A 14,904-nucleotide genomic window follows, 5' to 3' on the forward strand; every position below is an offset into this window, starting at 1 on the left:
CAAAATGAGGCAGTAGCCTTTTATACACTAAAAGAGTGTATAATGAATGCACCATGTTTGGCATATCCAATCAAAAACCAGGATTTATTTGTAGAAATAGGATTTACAGATCAATTCATGTCAGCAGTGTTCAATCAAAAACATGACATGAATAACAAAAACATTGCATATGCTAGCAAAGCATTTTCAGTGGTAGAGACCAAATTTAGTGAATGCGAAAAAGCGCTTCTGACCACTGTCTGGGAGTCACAACATTTCCGCCCCATAATTCAAGGGAAGCAGGTGATTGTTGAAACAAATCACCAGCCTCTGCAATTAATGCAAAGTAAGAGAATCAGATCAGGGAATTTGGCCCAGTCAAGAATTACTTCCTGACCATTAGCTCTTCAGGAATTTCCTGTAGAAGTGAAGTATGGACAAAATAAAAAGAGCCCAGTTGCTCAAGGACTACGGAGTTGCATGATTGTTCAGCTGTCTGTGCGTCTGATGACATAGCGCTAGAGGCAAGTTTGAATGAATTTGAGCAGTTTCCACACAAGGAATTTAACGAAGAAAGATGCAAGGATTTGCCAACTGTGTATGTAGAAAGATGTGCATACCATGTACAGAATGATACAGAAAAAAGATGTTGTAGCGGGAATAGGACACATATGGTATAAATGTAACACCATTTCAAGAGTAAGCATGAGGATAGGTCCCAAAAGTAGTGAAGTGGCAGAATTGGCCACTATTTATAAGGCAATATCTACAGCAGTAGAAAATAAACTCAAATAGTTCTAGTAACTGATTCTGATTATGCGCAAAATAGTTTTGTAGAGTATTTACCTTGCTGGAAAGTGAAAGGCATGCTCACCTATAACAAGAAACCACTTAACATGGCAAGATAATTCAGGCTATAGACACGTTTGTGTCAGGAAATTATTTGATAACCCACTGCAGGAAAATAAGTGGTCATTTTAAAATGCCAGGTGAAGATAAGGAGGAAAATGATAAGGCAGATCAATTAGCCAGAATTGGAGATGTAATGGGGGAGTAATTTCCTATTGAACACCTGCTTGGTGAAATAAAGGTAGATGCGATAACACACTCCAAAACTCCAAAAGCAGTTGAACAGCCTGTGGCACAATGAAGTTTTGATACTCCAGATCAAGACTTGATCAAAGCTCAAAAGGAAGACCTTATTCTAGGCCTATTTTATAACCATTTGCTAGACACAGAGCAAAATCCTCTGACTGAAAAGGACTGCAAAGGGAAAGAGGAATTAAGAGTGCTATTAAAAACAAAAGAGAATTAGATTACAAGACGGACTGATAATTAGGGAATCTGTGACAGGTGAAATCCAATGGGTAGTGCCTTTGCCATTTCGGGGGTTGATGTTACAGCATGCCCATGATGCCATAACTGCAGGACACAGAGGTTCACAAAAAACTTTGGAGATTTTAAAAGATTACACCTATTGGCCACACATGTCCCAAGATGTTGAGCTCTCCACCAGAGGGTATTTAGTGTGTGCACAGTTTCAACCTGCGTCACCAGCTAATAGAGCACCATTGATGAAAAAACGGTTTGACACTCCCATGGTCCGATTTACAAGTAGACTATGTTGGGCCGTAAGAAGAAGATCAGCAAGAATGAACAGGTACATGCTGACAGTAACTTGTCAAATATACAAATGACAAATGGGTGGAGTGCATTCCAGCTCCAGACTGCAGTGCCCAAACGGTGGCCACTTTACTTGTAAATCATAGTTTTTCAAGATTTGGTTTACCTCAAAGAACAGAGTCAGACCGTGGAAGTCATTTCACTACTGCCTTGATGACAAAAATATGGCAAATCTTGGGTTTGAAGAGAAAGCTACACATTTCTTAGCAGCCCTCCTCTTCAGGGGGAGTGTAACAGTGTAACAGATTGATAGTTGATATGTTGAAAAAGTTTGTAGCTGAAGTCTGATCTAGTTGTGATTTGCGGCTTCCATTGGTACTAATGGCAATGAGGTTGACGCCCTGTAAATCAACAAATCCTAGCCCCTATGAAACATTGACAGGAAGGAAAATGGTTCTGCCTCAACACTTACTTCACAGAACAAATGAACAGATGCTTATAAATGCATCCACAATTCATGAATATGTAAAAGAATTGAGAAAGCACTTGCGATATGCCTTTGCATTTACGCAGCGATATTTGGAAAAGGCTGCTGGCGGTGCAAAGACATATTATGATAGGAAGGCATCTGTGAAAGAATATGAAATAGTAGACCAGGTATACAAGTTTAATTTTGGGAAGGGGAAACATAAAAACTCTAAATTCCTTGCAGCATGGCAAGGGCCATATAGAATTATAGATAAGGTTTCAGCTGTGGTCTACAGAATTGCTAAAATGGAGGTATGATTAAATGTAGAACAGTTTGTCCATGTTAATCAAATTAAGCCCTTTCACCAGAAACATGAAGTGAAAAGACTAGAGCGAGTCGTTAGGTGTAAATAGTGCGAAGATATCAAAAGGAGATTGAAAGAGGTAAAAATATATATATATATATCAAGTTAGTGGACAAAAATACAAATAGACTAATAAGAGAAAGGAGTGTTGTGGTTGAGGCTGTTGTCTGAAAAATACGATGTGATATTAGTGTGATTAATTCATGTTGACTTCATGCTGTTTTCAGCAGTCATTCGGAAAATGTCTTGGCTGCATGGCAGGTTATTTATATAATTTGCATGTGTGTGCATAAGTAAATTTGGTTTCAGGTGCTCCAGTGAGAACGGAAAAGTAAAATGTTTGATGTGCTTGATACTTAAGTTGTCATTTCTTTTTACTCTAGAAAAATAATTGTTTTCCCCGTCAGAGCCAGATCCTTGAAACTGTTGGATACCTGGAGGACACCACTGGATTGGAGAGCCCTGGAAAGCCCACTGGACGGAAGAAGGGGGTGAAGATAATGATCCCAAAAGATGTGGAGATGATTACCCCGAAAGAAGTCCCGGAATGTAGGTGTTTCACCAAGAATGGTTTCCTGTGTGAATATATTAATTATCACAGACTATTTTCATCACAACCTATTTTATTACAGACTATTTATGAAGACTATTTTTCATCACAGACTATGTTTATCACAAACTGATTCTAATCACAAACTGATTCTTTTAATTTTATTTTTTTGCTGCTTTTTACATTTGACTGAAGCCAATGGCACAGTTTTTGGATTTATGCTTTCTGAAAATGATAATGCTTTCCTTTAATGTTTGATTAAAACAAATATATATATAAAAAGGATCACTAATTGTAAAAAGATAAATGATAAAGGTGATCAAGAGATAGAAAACAAAACAAAAAAGGCACATTAGAAAAAACATTTTTTATGTTTTATTCTTTAAGGATTTTGTTTCTTTATTTTGCTGACTACTAACATGAATACATAATGTTTCTCGTGTATGAATTTTGCCATTTACATATTATTTATTTTCAACTATTAAGATGTGATTATTGGGAGAAGCACATGTGTTTTAGAGCATATGTGTTTGTCTTTCCTGCAGTGATTCTGGGTTATATCCCAGCAGTAAAAAAAGGAGGCAGTGTATGAGTAGGGGCTCAGAATTTTAACAGTTAGATTCATCATTGCAGCATGCACATGTTAGCATGGGTTTGAACGTCAACTGGTGCTCAGGGTGTGAAACTCACTACAGGACTCAAGAGTGTGAGTCTCAGGCAGAATTAAATAGATGCCAAAGCACAGAGCACATCATTGAAATAGCACTTTGCTTCAGGATATTTACTGAGCTGCATTACATATAATACTTAAATAATCTAAAATACTAATGAACCCAACCCCAGTTAACATCTAACTCAATCCCTTAATAGCATTTAGTGCATATTAGTCCATGATGAAATAAGCTGTGTGCAGATTGAGAAACATGCATGATGCTTTGAAAATGTGAATTTAAACATGCAGACTGAATCTGCACTGGGGGATGTACTAAAAAAAAACTGAAAATGTGTTCTACTGAAAACATGGAATTGTTTAAGAGCAGGAAGCACAATAGAGATGTATCTTTTTGCTCTTCAGCAATGCAATCACGTGCCAGTTCAGTGGAATGATCCGCTCAAGGGGAGGTATTTTCCTTGACTGACAGGGGGTTTGGTTAAAAAGGGTTTTGAGAGAGGGCAGGGGGCAGTTTCTCTTTGGGCGCTGGTAGATGAAGGAGCATAGTGCTGGCTGGGCAGACGATGTTCAGTGCTGGCAAACTGATTGATGCTGAAGCTGTCTCATGCGCTAATGATCCTTGGAAAAGCTGGAGTCTAGAGAATTCGTATCTGGGTGTCCCTCGGCAAGGCAGGCAGAAAAGCTGGGAAAGATTTCCCTGACAAATCGAGTCGGAAATACCTCTGAGAAATCTAGGTAAATCTGAAGTTGAGTGAGGTGCTGATGATGTGAATGATAACAGATAGTTTAGGTTAAATAGTTCATTTAATTTTAGGTGCTGTATTAGGGATCCTATTTGTAATGTGCATGTAATACTCCGTTTATATTTCTCAAAGTCTTACTGTGTTTTTTTTAAAGTATATTTCTCTTGCCAAGTTCCACGGTGCCAAGGACAGTTGGTAGGGCTTTGCATAGATAAAGCGCTGAAAGCTATTACAAGAAGAAATGTACTTGCATTATGAAGTACAATGTGGGAATAAGTATCTCTCTGCGTAATTTGCATATTTCTATTTCATGTTGTAAGAGATATCCCAAAGTAAAGTAGCTGCCGTGTGCTGTTTATCTAGAGAGATTGAATGAATGTGCAGTATTTCAATTACATACTTTACAATTGTTGAAACTCAGCCAAAAGGGTGTAGTGTGGTATTGTGTATTGTGTGTTATTGTACAAAAGGTACCACAAGTCCAGTATTTTGGTTTTTGTTAGTGACCCTGGTAAAAATAATCATTAGGCAGTATTCTGAAATCAGTCTCACCACTATACAAATACCCCAAAAGGTTACCACAATATATTGCCAAGGATCATAAAATACCACCATAATAAAAGTTACCACAAAGTAATAGATATAACCCCAATATATATCCAACAACCTGTTACTGAATCCACGTCTATGTGCATCATCTATATAGATTATAGGGAAATTCATGTTCAATCCACTCTCTCTGTCTCCGCATCTATGTCCATCACATGTAGATTATAGAGGCCATTCATTTTCATACACTTTATGTCTTCTCCTGTGAAAATTCCATTTAGCTACTTACAGCTGTTTTTCTACTGGGTCCAGGTGTAACTTATATGTTTTTGGGGAATGACAATATAGTCCAATTAAAACCTAATGACATTCTACTAGTTACATTAAATTGCCAACTGATACCAATAAGCATAATAGTACACCAATACCCTTTGTAAGGCGTGAAAGGGCTTTTTTCCATTCCTCCCAAGGTATCAACAAAGCAGTATACCTGGGAACCCTAGCCTTATAATGAGAGTTGAGAAACGCTGTAAATATCAATCTCACTTAACCTCTGGGTCTATTTAAAGTTGTGAAAAGAAATAATGTGTACATGCAAACAATGACACAAAGTGGAGGGGCTATAGTATGCTCAGCCATTTTTATGCACATCACAGCAAAAGCGCAAAAGGTTCTTGCATCATAAGCACTAACCTTCAATGCATGTGCCTTGCACCCTAATGTAAATCTAATAACAGAGATGTACTCACATTAGTCCCAAGTATCCGAGTGTGATGCAAGTCACTGACATAGATTTCGGTCCCTTTTGTTTGTAGATGTATTTGTAACACAAATTCAACACAAGTGGAAACAGATCCTAACAAAATACCTTTGTGCAGCATCTGTAGCATGACATGTCCACAATGTCATGCATTCACTGCAGCCAGCACCTTCCTTCCTCTGCTCATCATGGTCCAGAAGTGGGAAATGCAACATCTTAGAGGCATATGGATGACTAACGACATAACACAGCTCAACAAATAAAGAATAAAGAAAGACTAACACATTTCCTGCATTGGAATCGAAGAGAAGCAGAGCCTGAGTGTTGCTATATATACTATTGGTTACTTTTCAACATTTTTGGTGTATGTATAATCAAGATTGAGCCTTTTGAGATTCTAATGCAGTTAAACGATACAGCCATGTGTATGGTTTATGGAGTTAGCATGACCATATGTTTTAAATGGAAGTGTATGTGCCATTAGAAGACTGCAGGCTGTATGTCCCTTTCGCTATGTCATCTCCACTGTGTGCACACCAGAATGGCTATAGTTTTGCCTCACTTAGTTGCACTACAGAGTCATCTATGAACCACAAATAAAAAAGTAAAATGAGCCTGCATCTATTGGGGTTCAAGGACATTTGCATTTATCAATTTTAGCAACACATTTTTCACTAACAAAAACATCAAGTTAAGGTAAAGATCCTGTATTGCTCTTGCTCTTCCAGTGACTAGCAGCCATAATACGAAGTACGAGGTGATGGTCACTGTTTTGACAAGGTGTGATTGAAATGTTGAACTACCATATTTATGCTACTGTACCAGGCTTCTAATCAGAAAACATTCTGCATTTAAATGGCCTTTTGATGTTCGTAATTGAGATTTCAGAGTGTTCCTAAACTGTCAATGATCTTTGACTGCTCTACTTATTGCAGAGTAAGCTTGAAAATCTGTCACCTAAACAGAAAACATGCAACCACTGTTGTGGTTCTTTATTCTGAACACGTTGATCTGCGGCAGAAGCCTATGGGATAACCATAATTTTCTCTTAGATATAAAATGGGTCATCTTTTTATCATCCATGCACCTCTCCTTCAAGACGCACATAACTACGAAAACTCAGATAGCTTGGTATTAGCTCTCCCTCCTATGGAAAGTCAAGCCCTTGCTCCCTCCCGGCAGTTTTAGATCCACTGTTCAAGCACTGGTCCTATCCCACCTGGATGGGGTCAATGCCCTGCTCAAAGGCCTCCCGTCGTCCTCCCTTGTGCCCCTCGGAAGTGTCCTTCACACGGCCGCACTACCACATCACCGTGGCCTTCATCGACCCCCACTGGCTCCCACTGCACACACAGATCATTTTCAATTCTTGCTGCATCAGCTATAAGGCAGTCACCCTCAAGTCACCCAGCTACCTCACAGAGATACTCAGCATCTCCAGCGGACAGCTCACCAGCAGAAGCCAGGACAACTGCAGACTTGAAATCTGCTGCTGCAAAAAGGAAAGAATCACAAAACAAGCCTTCTCTGCCTATGCCCCAAGAGTATGCAACCTCCTTCCCGTCAGCATCAGACTCACACTCCTACAATTCAAAAAACAACTCAAGCCCCAACCCTTCAAGGATTCTCTCTTCCTCAATACCTAGGCCATTACATCATCCCCATGCCACCTGACTCACTAGATGCTATCCACCCTTCTGCTCCCTGCCGCCCCTCCTCTGTGCACCTCTGTATCCTACCCCCGCTATACATCTGGTCTGTTGTTACATCTGAAAAGCGCTCTGTTATGCATCTGAACTATTGTATTCCTCTGTAAAATGCTCCATTGTGTATCTGTATTGTTGTATACCTCTGTAAAGCGCTCCTGTGTTTATTGAAGTTCGGTCCACGCTTTTTAGGTAAGCATTAGCGCAGTTCAACTGGTGAGGACTACACACGGCTTATCTGCTTGGTATTAGGTAACCCACCTTTTAATATAGGCCTGTACTACACAAGTTGACACTGTGACTGACCAGGCATGCTTATCTTAAGATGGGTAATGTAAGCTGTAGAGCTGTACAATTGAAATCAGTAAGTACAAGTAGCCAAGTAACACTTACACACTTAAAGTTATATATACATATTTATTTATAATGTACACATGGTTTAAATAAGCATTCTTAAAAAAATTGTTATCTACTAGTAACATTCAAACAAAGTTAGGATTCCGTTTTTAAGAAAATACAAGTTGGTAAACACTTTTCTTATGCTAACACATGTTCCAGCACACGCAGGGACTTCAGTAAAGGTCAGTATTGTACTTATTTCAGTTCCCAATTCAGTTATTGGGTTGTTAAAGGAAGGAAAGGTTCGAATAAGATTTAGAATATACTTTTAAAAGTTTGTAAAACAATTACAATCTCCTAAGGGGAGGCAGGTAAACTTTTATCCAGACAATAGTAGTGTCAATAATTATAACCTATGAGGAAACAAGTACAACCAAAGCCAGTAGGATCAGAGGAGTGCCGTTAGTGATCCAAGACAGCCAAAGTCAATCGACAAAGTCAATAGTTTTGATGCACTTCTTCTTAGATAAAGACTTGACAAAGTTAGTATTTCAGAAGAAATCACAGTAACTCAAGTGAGCTACTTGGTAGAGAGCACAAGCTGTTAGACCAGTGCAGGTGAGTTGAGATCAACTCCAAAAAGTATTTGGCAAGATAGGAAGCACAACGTATGTCTGAAAGGTGAAATCCCAATCCCTACAGTACATGTGATTCAAAGAAAAATGTTCCAGCTGTATTTATCGTTGCTATAGCTTGTCAGACCCTTGTTCCTGGACCTTGGTCATGGTGATGAAAGGGCGGATGTCTGGTGGGCTCCTCTGGCAGTACCCAAGAGAGGGACTCCCCAGCAATGGATTGCCTTTGTTTCAGCGGCACTTCAGTGTTTTGGCGCCTTTTCAAATAAAAATGAAAACTCTGGTTGGAAGAAGCTTGCTCCCTTGGTCCTGGACTCTGGTGAGGGGACTCTGGATCAAGATTTCCTGCTTCAAAAGGGTCCTCTGGATACCCACAAAGATTTGGATGGATTTGGACTTCGCAAAATGATGCACTTGTCAATGGTCACAAGACCATAGGCATGGAGCTTCTGCAGCTCTGCTGAGGCACAGAAAGTCGGGGTTGTGCCAAATGGAAGCTTGTCCTGAGGCTAGTTGGCCCCACCAGGGCTTCAACAGGCACTTCTCGCTCCAGGAGGGTGCTGCTGGTGTTTTATCATTTCTTCTTCTTCGGATGTTCCTCTCCAGTGGTCGAGTCCCAGAAAACTCACTTTTTATGCCATTCCCCATTCATTCACAGCCTATGCTGTCAATCACACAGCAGGGTGGCTGTCATTTCAGGACAGAGAGCCGTCCAATCAGGACTGGTTTTACTCAGGAACACCTAGAGATGAAGGACAGGGAAGTTTAGGGACCCTTCATCACTTCCTACCTTTCCAGAGACACTGGAGTCTGGGTGGGTTTCAGGGCTGAAGCCTGCCAAAGGCAAAACACACAAAGGGCTCAAACTCGTTTTATCTAACATACTAAAAACCAAGAAAGAATTAACAAACAGAAAATGGCAAAAAAAGAACACTGGGGCCATTTTGAAAAAATAGTCACCCTTGAGTGCTGTACTGCAGCTGAGGGTTCAGCATGCGGTAGAAATGCACACTGCTAGTAAAAGTAAACCACTGCAACCAGACATCTAAAGTAAGTTAGTGCAACAAAAAATGTTACATGAGAAGTGGGAGAGGGAATTACTAAGTAACCCCCCAGCACTCCACATAGGGTGGTGTGTGCTGGTCCCACAAAGAAAAAGATAAGTAAGACAGTGATCATATTGCTATTCCTGGGAACAGTAGTTCACCCAAGAAAGTGTATTTAAATATTAAGAGAAGTCCAGGGGACTTCTTAGTGGCACTACACCTAAGGTGATGTGTGTCACTATACAAAAAGCAGATGCCTATGGAGTTTGTCAGACTACATCAAACTGTAAAATGCAAAGTTCCCAGTCAAGAAAAGTACATGAGGGAGTGAGAAAAAGGCCCCACTCACTCAGGAGGAAAAAATCACAAGCCCTAAGTGGAGCAAAATCGGTGTGGGTCTCTAAGGTTGAAGGTAATTAGCACAGAAATGAACATTCTCCCTAACAGCGCTCAATAAATACAATAATAATAATAGTAAGAAGAAGAATGCATGGTGGATTTTGCATGTAACAGTCCAATTGAATGATAAAGGACAGTAGTCTGCACCTTTTGGCTCTCTAGATGTAAGGAACCACAACTCCCATCAGCCCTATACAGCAAAGTCAATAGTTAGGGATCCTGGGAGTCTCAGTCTTAAACATCTGAGGAGCCACACGTTGCAGACCCTTGGAATAGAAGGAGCTATGTTCACTTTTGCAGGTAAAGGGAAGCCAAGAAATACAGCTAAACACTTGTGTGATGTTGATGTCCTGGATGCAGAAGGAGGAGTTCTGCCACATTCCGTATATTCTGCAGATGGTGGACCAGATAATAGGTCAAGAATATTCATCAGCATTACCCAACCTGCATCACTGCTTGGTATCCGTGTGGGAAAATAAGAAATTTAACTTTGTATCTGAGTGTTCTAAGGTTATAGAGCCTAGTGTCGATCAGTGCTGATGATTGTGGGAACATTGATAGCTCAGTATCCAAAATTATGCTTTGCCCTTCTTCCTCATACCAATCCTTGTTCTATGAGGGTGAGTCATGCCTGGGAAACAGGCCACTGTGCTAGCCCTTTAAATGTAAACAACCTCAAGTCCTCCACTGCCCTCAGTATAAAGCACAGCACAATTATTCATGATCCTGCTTGTATGTATTCTGTAATTCAGATGGCCCCCATGAGGCTGGATGCTACTCTGTATCTTTGTAATTTGCTTTTCTTTTGTGGTCATTTTATTGTTGATGTGATGTGGGGAGGTCTGCCGCTCCTTTCCTCTCTTAGACACAACTAGAGGCCATTTTGGTCCATGTGATTTTATTTGTTAGGGTTGTGGGGGAAAAAATGAGCACTCACGATTCTGGTGGATTGGTGAACAATTTATTAGTAAAAAGTAATAACAGGTTCAAAACCAGTGGCAGCAAGAGACTCCAGGCACCGTTCTCCTATACCCAAAGCAACACATGCATTTCAATGGAAGGGTTGGTCCAGACAGGGTGAGGAATCATACTGAAACAACGTTGCTATCAGAGATCAAAGCCCCACTATAATAGCCTTGGATGCCAGCTGCGTTCTTTCATGTTAGACAACAATTAGTGTAGCCTGTGAAGTGAATATGCTCCTTAAAGATTCACACACTCTATGAAGGCAGGCGAGAGCGCTTGTAATATGATGACTTCTGTCTCCTAACACTGCTTTTCCTAGGAAAGTGGGAGCCTACAACATGCTTAAATAGGCCAAAAACTAAACCGGTCACAAGCGAGAGAGGCAAAGGCGAGCATAGCTACAAACTAAGCGAAGAGCCATCATTGCAAAGACCTGCACACTAAAGTCTAAAGCCTCGCCTCACAAAAGCAAGAAGCAGTTGTTTACACATGGCAGTTTTCAGTACCTGATGAATGTTATAACTCAGTAATATGCAAGAAGAGTACATAACATTTTCAATTCCCAAAGTTTCCCCCACAGTGTGCATCCTGCCATGCAGGCTGAAATTCAGTATTGGGGTCTCCTCAAGCTGTGTAATGCCAGATGGTTGTTATTTACAGTATTCATTCCTACTTCTCTTTTTGTTGGGCAAAGCGACTGCACTGCAAGGTGCCTTCTCATGTCAGCCACACCTCTTTCTTCACATTGAGAATAAGGCAAGGTGGGAAGCTACAACTTATTTAGTGTAAATGATCTTTGTTGGGCAAGGGACTGCACTCAAGGTGCCTTCTCATGTCAGCCACACCTCTTTCTTCACATTGAGAATAAGGCAAGGTGGGAAGCTACAACTTATTTAGTGTAAATGATCTTTGTTGGGCAAGGGACTGCACTCAAGGTGCCTTCTCATGTCGGCCCACACCTCTTTCTTCACATTGAGAATAAGGCAAGGTGGGAAGCTACAACTTATTTAGTGTAAATGATCATGCCGCTTTTTGTGTGTTGCTGAACGTAAAAGGGACTTGGAGGTTATGTTACTTGGTAAAGAAACTCTGCTAACTGCATATTTAATTCCCACATCCTTTCCTCCCTTATTGGGAGTTCCCCATATTAACGTTATTGGGCAAAGGCTACATTAATCAAACCGCTTGGTTTGTGTGAGATCAGAAGCCCAGTTGTGCAGGCTCATACCCCTTAAACCCTAATGTCTTAAAACGCTTACAGTGACTCTGGGTGAGTACGGCTTATTGGAAGCTGCAGACCAAGCACCATGTGCTTGTTGGAAGCTTTGGTGTTTTGTTTGCAGTAATGTGACCATGCTGTACAGGTTGAAATGTTACCTTCCACCTATCCCTTTTGGGAGTAGCTATTTTTGTCTCACAGGGGTTTTCATCTATCCAGGGTAGTGTTTACTATATTGTTGTAAAAAGAGTCCCCTAACCTCCATCCCGCCTCCCGGGCAAGCATAGCAGTGGCCATTGGCTCCAAAATGAAAATTCCATTGACAGACAGAAGAGGCTACATGGCTTGAATTTTGTATCATGCAGACACCAGGACCTGAGTGGTGTTTCATTGACAACAGATAGTCCTTTGCCTGGCCCTATGAGATAAGACTTTTTCTTTTATATTCAACTTTGGGAAAGCAGTACCCTTTCTGTAAACTTTGATAGGTGTTCAGGAGAACCTTTGGGTAAGGTAGTACCATAATGTTTGTGGCATACTATTTGGATCACTACGTGTGACTGGTTGCAATGGATGGAAAATTGAATCCAGTCTTTGGGCCTCATTAGGACCCAGGCGGTAAGGGGTTTACGGCGGCGTAAACAGCGCCGACCCTTACCGCCTGATTCCGAGGTCCCTTAGCGCCATGGAGGTTTTAACACCTGCTTTTAGCAGGTGTTAAAATCCATGGCGCTAAGGGACCTTGTTGTTAATTACGCCACCGTAATTTACGGTGGCGTAATTAACGCCTTCCCCACTCCCATTATGCCCTATGGGGCAAAAATGGGAATGGGGAAGGGTAAATGGGTTAATGGGGACTTACCGCCCCACTCACCTTGGAATGGGGTGGTAAGTCCGCCAACCACCATGGCGTAAACATAGTTTACGCCATGGTGGTAAAGGTACGACCCAGGCGGTAACTTACCGCCTGGGCCGTAATGAGGCCCTTTATCTCTTTAAAGAGGTATCATATCACCCATGTTTTATGAGAATCTTGGCCACTAAGCCATCTCGGGAGTGTTCGCCATGTAGCCTCTGTGCATACCTGATTGTATTTGCAAGAAGCCGGGCCCATCTAATCTACCTATTGTCCCGCTTCTTTTGTACTCCTTGCTCCGCTTGGTCTCCAGCTTGACCTCCCTGATAGTCTATTAAAGTCTCCTGTGGAAGTTTGTAGTGAGTCAAAGATACAAGTTTGACCTATCTATTTGTACTAGAATTGTCAGAGGAGAATCTACAGATTGGTACTAACAACAGGGCTTGTATTTAAGAATAATTTATTGGATATGAACTAAGAAAATGGAAGCAATCGCCCTGCATGAAATTGGATAAAAAAACAATTATTTGATAAATGATTATTAAAAAACAGATGGATTCGGGTTGGATTCTACACAACAGAAATGGAGTCCAATGAGTATTGCCACTAACATCTAACTGATCGTATTAATCATTTATTCAAATGGTGCCAACTGGCTCACTCCTGCATGGTGCCAAACTGCACCATACACCTTGGGCCTCATTACGACCCAGGCTTTAAGGGGTTAATGGCGCCGTAAAAGGTTGCGGTGCCGTTAACCCCTTAACGCCTTACTACGAGGACCCTTTGCGGCTCGCGACCTTAACGGCTGGTCTGTACCAGCCGTTAACGTAGGGACCTTGAAGGTAATTACGGTACCGCAATTTGCGGTACCGTAATTACCACCTTCCCCATTCTCATTGAGCCCTATGGGGCAAAAATGGGAATGGGGAAGGGCCAATGGTAAATAGGGAATTACCGCCCCGCCAACCTTGGAATGGGGTGATAATTCCCCATTTCACCATGGCGGATTTGGTAAGTTACCAGTGTTAACCATGGCGCTAATAGCGCCATTGGTTAACGCCAGGGTCGTAATGAGGCCCCTTGTTTGTCTACTCCGCTCCTCCCCATCTTAAATCTACCAGCTTACACTGCATACACCCACCGCTATATTTCCACCTTAGGTATATAGATTCCCACAACAAAATGTGTTGCGCTATGATAAAGGTCACCTCTCTAGCGTTACCCACCAACCCACCTCCACAGCAGCAGCCAACCATGAGCTGGTGCACTTCAAATGGTCAGACTGTGAGGCTTCACCTCTGGATAAACATATTCACAAGTGTCATGGCAAGAGACATAGAACTAGACTGGCACTCAGGATTTGTGTACTTCCAACCTGCACTCATCAACACCACAGGATTCACAGCATCTGGCCCTCCATCTACCTTTCTTACAACCCATGTCTTACCGCACCATGTTCAACAAGGTCACCAAAATGACAGAAGGGGGTTAAACAAGTTCACTTGACATCACATTACACTTCTTATAATAAGATGTGTCAAATGTTCCTAAATGTTCCCTTTCCTCATCTTTGTGTGCAATGCTGTATTTCATATTCCACTTACATGTTCATGAATATTGAGAAGTGACAGTCTTCCACCTGCTCCTGTTCCCCCTCACACTCTTTTCCTCCATTCAAGGGTGAGGGATTGTTACAACTTCGAGTCCTCTTTCTCTTAAAAGAAGCATCACACGAGCTCCACTCAGACCAGCAGCTCCAGTACCCATCCACAGCAACTTTAGGAAAGAAATGTTAGTATATCAATTGTCCATTCATAGAACCATTTTGGTTTTATGTCATGCTGCAGTCAACCAAATCAGGTGAGCATTAATGCTATAGTATCAAGTTTGTAATGATTGCTATTGCATATTTCCTAAAAATACACTAGAAAAGCACAAACTATATTTGTATATTTCGTTATTTAATTTAATTTTTATTTCCAAATTGTCACATACTAAAATAAATAAAAGGCTAGATTTCCAGCA

At 41.1% G+C, this 14,904-nt stretch overlaps 1 protein-coding gene across 1 annotated transcript in view; it reads right to left on the reverse strand.

Annotated features, from left to right (window-relative positions):
* The window catches only part of LOC138511482 (complement component C6-like), a 504,666-nt gene that overhangs the window by 149,996 nt on the left and 339,766 nt on the right, over positions 1-14,904 (reverse strand). The window contains exon 12 of the mRNA XM_069627197.1: positions 14,484-14,655. Coding sequence (XP_069483298.1) covers positions 14,484-14,655 — 172 coding nt within the window. The remainder of the gene's footprint in view (positions 1-14,483; positions 14,656-14,904) is intronic.

The sequence above is a fragment of the Ambystoma mexicanum genome, chromosome 6p (assembly GCF_040938575.1).
Source record: "Ambystoma mexicanum isolate Mex_15411 chromosome 6p, UKY_AmexF1_1, whole genome shotgun sequence".
In the NCBI taxonomy this organism is placed as follows: Eukaryota; Metazoa; Chordata; class Amphibia; order Caudata; family Ambystomatidae; genus Ambystoma; species Ambystoma mexicanum.